The sequence below is a fragment of the Prunus dulcis genome, chromosome 7 (genome assembly GCF_902201215.1).
Source record: "Prunus dulcis chromosome 7, ALMONDv2, whole genome shotgun sequence".
NCBI classification, from domain to species: Eukaryota; Viridiplantae; Streptophyta; class Magnoliopsida; order Rosales; family Rosaceae; genus Prunus; species Prunus dulcis.
Window position 1 is genome coordinate 16832330 of NC_047656.1, and position 4136 is coordinate 16836465.

Below are 4136 nucleotides of genomic sequence, written 5' to 3' on the forward strand. Positions count from 1 at the left end.
AAAGTTAAAACCAGAACAAAAATAGAAAAAACAATCAACTAATTCGAGAAAAAAAAGAGGGAAGTCCATGATGAGCGCATCATCATGATGAGCATGGGATCCATGGTCACTTCCATAGATCCGTAGATCCGTAGATCCGTAGATCCGATCATGGAGACAATACCCGACACGTGTCCTCACGCCGTACGTGTGGACCTTTGGTCCAGCGCGCCAAACCCAACTAACCCCCTCACACCCCCACACTCTCCTCTTCCCCTCACTCCCCTCCTCTTCTCGTTCTATAAAAAACGGTCCAAATCCTTCGCATTTTAACAAACTCATAACCAATTAAATTAATCCCCGCCTCTAATCCTCCCCTTTTGTTTTAATGTGCACTAATTTCTTAATTTAATTAGTTTAATCCCCCTCCCTTTTTTTTCCCTCTCTCTCTCTCTAATAATGGCCGTTCGTCGGCGACCGCCAAACCCCTCCTCCCCCGGCGAACCCGCTAAATCCCAGAAGCAAAACCTCAAGGCCTCCGACGCGCTTCCTCTGCCGCTCTACCTCACCAACGGCCTCTTCTTCACGCTCTTCTTCACCGTCGCCTACTTCCTCCTCCACAGGTGGCGCGAGAAGATCCGCACGTCCACGCCGCTCCATGTGCTGACGCTCTCGGAGATCGCCGCCCTCTTCTCCCTCTTCGCCTCTGTCATCTACCTCCTCGGCTTCTTCGGCATTGACTTCGTCCAGTCTTTCGTCTCCCCTAACAACGCCCGCGCCCCCCACGACCCCTGGAATGACGTCGTCGCCGTCGAACAACAACCAAAAAATGACGTCGTCCGCGTCGCACCCCTCTCCGCCGCAGGCGGCGGCGCGTCGTCGTCGGAAGACGAGGACATAATCAAATCGGTAATGTCCGGAACGACGCCCTCCTACTCGCTCGAGGCGAGTCTCGGGGACTGCCGGCGAGCGGCGGCGATACGGCGGGAGGCGTTGCAGAGGACGACATGTCGATCGCTGGAGGGCCTGCCGTTGGAAGGCTTCGACTACGAGTCGATATTGAGGCAGTGCTGCGAGATGCCGGTCGGGTATGTTCAGATCCCGGTAGGAGTGGCCGGGCCGATGCTGCTGGACGGCGAGGAGTTCACGGTTCCGATGGCGACGACGGAGGGTTGCCTGGTGGCGAGCACCAATAGGGGATGCAAGGCCATCCACTTGTCGGGCGGGGCCCAGAGCGTGGTTCTTAAGGACGGCATGACTCGGGCGCCCGTTGTCAGGTTCAGCTCTGCCGCCAGAGCTGCCGAACTCAAGTTCTTCGTCGAGGACCCTCTCAACTTTGATTCTCTCGCCGTCGTTTTCAACAGGTAGGCTAATTCAACTCTCCTCTCCTCCAATTATTATTATTTTTCTTCTAATAATTCCATTTTTTAGCTGCAATTTGTAATTATAATAATCAATTTCTTACTGTTAAAAAAGTTGGTGAGTGCATTTTTTTCCTTTTTTGATTATCTTTTTTGCTATTTGCGAGACTAAGTCAACACGTTTTTTCGGGGAGCGCATTTGAGGTGTAGGGTGAACTTTATTTGAATAAATATTTAAATAAGAATCTGTTTCTAGTAAAAGTTAGTGAATTTTATTCTGTTCATCTACCGTCTCTTTATGATGTTGATGCCTTGATGCCTTGATGTTTGTTTTGTTTTAATTTATTTTTCCTACATGAATAATTTTACGCAATTTTCATACTTAACCAAAAAAAAAAAGAAGAAGTTTGTTTGTTGACTGCATCTGCATGCCCTGTTGTTCAGATCTAGTAGATTCGCAAGGCTTCAAAGGATACAATGCGCAATAGCAGGGAAGAATCTGTACATGAGGTTTACTTGCAGCACTGGAGATGCCATGGGAATGAACATGGTCTCCAAAGGCGTCCAAAATGTTCTTGATTTCCTTCAAAGTGACTTCCCTGACATGGATATCGTTGGCATCTCTGGTAACTTAATTAATCTCCTCTCTTCTTTTTAATTATATCCCATAATAATGAAAAATCATTATTGTCCAAGTAATGTCCTCATCTCAACTATCACATGCATGGATTATGGATACTAATTATAATTTAATCATTATGACAATGTTATTTCGCTAGACTATCTCGTAACATAAGATGTTTATGTTTACCGCATATGTGATTTAAACGACGCAAGTTTGGTAGAAATATTTTCTATAGCTCATGAGGTTGATTTAGTTTTGTGTTTATTCTGTACTGTGCAGGAAATTTCTGCTCAGACAAGAAACCAGCAGCTGTAAATTGGATAGAAGGGAGAGGCAAATCTGTGGTATGTGAGGCAGTGATCAGGGAAGAGGTGGTGAGGAAGGTGCTGAAGACGAATGTGGCTGCCCTAGTGGAGCTTAACGTGCTCAAAAACCTTACTGGTTCTGCAATGGCTGGTGCTCTTGGTGGATTCAATGCCCACGCCAGCAACATTGTTTCTGCAATTTACTTAGCCACTGGGCAGGACCCTGCTCAGAATGTAGAGAGCTCTCACTGCATCACCATGATGGAAGCCGTCAACAATGGCAAGGACCTTCATGTCTCAGTCACCATGCCCTCCATTGAGGTACAATTACAACCATAATTAATGCTTAATTTAGTGTAATTAACTTAACTTAATTATACTTCATGCTCAATTTTAAATGAATTTGAAAGGTGATGTTAGATCCATAACCAGATTGTTCTGTTCTAGAGAATTTGTCTTATGCCTTTTAAAAATTCCAGGGTGTGGAGGGTTCCCAATATATATAAAAATACACCATACCAATGCAGAATCTGCGGACTTTGCTTTCTTTTCTGGGTTTGTTTTTTTGGGGAAAGAAAACATTGAAGTGATGATTCTTGTGGAGATCTTCAATTGAAAGGACACCTAATCCCAATTTTGTTGTTTTTTTATAAATTTTTTATAAATTTTCAGGTGGGAACAGTTGGAGGAGGAACACAACTTGCATCCCAATCAGCCTGCTTGAACCTATTAGGTGTGAAAGGAGCAAGCAAAGACTCTCCTGGTTCAAACTCAAGGAAATTGGCCACCATTGTAGCTGGCTCTGTCCTAGCAGGGGAGCTCTCACTCATGTCAGCCCTGGCAGCTGGTCAGCTGGTCAAGAGCCACATGAAATACAACAGGTCTAGTAGGGATGTCTCAAAACTTGCTTGCCCCAGCTAAATATGGAAAGAATTAAAAACCAAACCCCCTTTGAATCTTGATGTATGTAGCCAGCAAGACAAATTAATTTAAGCTCACAAAAGGACACTTTTGGGGGTTGTGGGTTGGGGAGAGAACATGCATGGTGGGTGTGTCACATGTGTTAGAGAAGAATTTTTGTATATGGGGTGAGCAATTTCAATGGAGAAAAGAAAAGAAAAAAAGCAAAAAGCCTCTGTGCATGGTCTTTTTCCAAGATGTACTGAGAGCCTACAATTATTTAGTGTGGGTGGGGGCAGGAAACACAGAGAGAGAGAGAGAGAGAGAGAGAGAGAGAGAGAGAGGGAGAAAGAGAGCATAGGAAATGTTGGTTTTTATATCTTTGTGGTTGTGAGGAGCAAGAGGCCCCCAGTGTTTGTTGGTAGTAGTAGCTGGCTGTTGTTGTAATCTTTGATTAAATTGTTTGTTGTTGTTGTTAATTTGCCTTCTAGTTTGTATTTTTTAATTAGAGGATTAAATCAAACATCTCCAAAATGGGTTTTGTCCTTTTTGGCTCTGTATATTATTATTAGCATTATCATATGCTATCAGGTTGGGATTAATGAATCTTAGGTTAGCTTGCAGTTGATGCATATCTCTTCATGTCTTTGGATGAATGTGGTTGCGCTTTGTGCTTGTTGCAATAAAAAAATATAATACAATAGAGCATAGATTCACAACACAACCACATGAACATTATTTTTATTTTTTGATTAAACCTATGAAAGTATATAATTGAGTCTTGACTCAGAGAAAAACTTATCAATATCAAGGCGTATGCTTATTTCTCTTTATATTTTTATTAACGTAATCAAAAAAGAAACATACATATATTCTGTTACATACAAGTTCTTTCTCTTTCAATTTCATGATTGGTCGGTCTTGAGCCCTCCTACTACTTCCACAGAAGTTAAGGTGTGAACTCAT

At 43.3% G+C, this 4136-nt stretch overlaps 1 protein-coding gene across 1 annotated transcript; it reads left to right on the top strand.

The window, feature by feature from the left end:
* Positions 1 to 438: 438 nt before the first annotated feature.
* LOC117634124 (3-hydroxy-3-methylglutaryl coenzyme A reductase 2-B-like) lies at positions 439 to 3802 on the top strand. The gene is made up of 4 exons (XM_034368054.1): positions 439 to 1343; positions 1785 to 1966; positions 2245 to 2591; positions 2943 to 3802. Exons 1-4 carry the CDS (start codon positions 439 to 441, stop codon positions 3189 to 3191), a joined length of 1683 nt encoding a protein of 560 aa, XP_034223945.1. The 3' UTR covers positions 3192 to 3802.
* Positions 3803 to 4136: the final 334 nt, after the last annotated feature.

Excerpts from the sequence above, each read along its gene's own strand:
- LOC117634124 (XM_034368054.1), top strand. The coding sequence starts at position 439 with ATGGCCGTTCGTCGGCGACCGCCAAACCCCTCCTCCCCCGGCGAACCC. Across the intron at positions 1,344-1,784 it reads CTCGCCGTCGTTTTCAACAG|ATCTAGTAGATTCGCAAGGC; the intron begins GTAGGCTAATTC and ends CCTGTTGTTCAG. Across the intron at positions 1,967-2,244 it reads GGATATCGTTGGCATCTCTG|GAAATTTCTGCTCAGACAAG; the intron begins GTAACTTAATTA and ends TGTACTGTGCAG.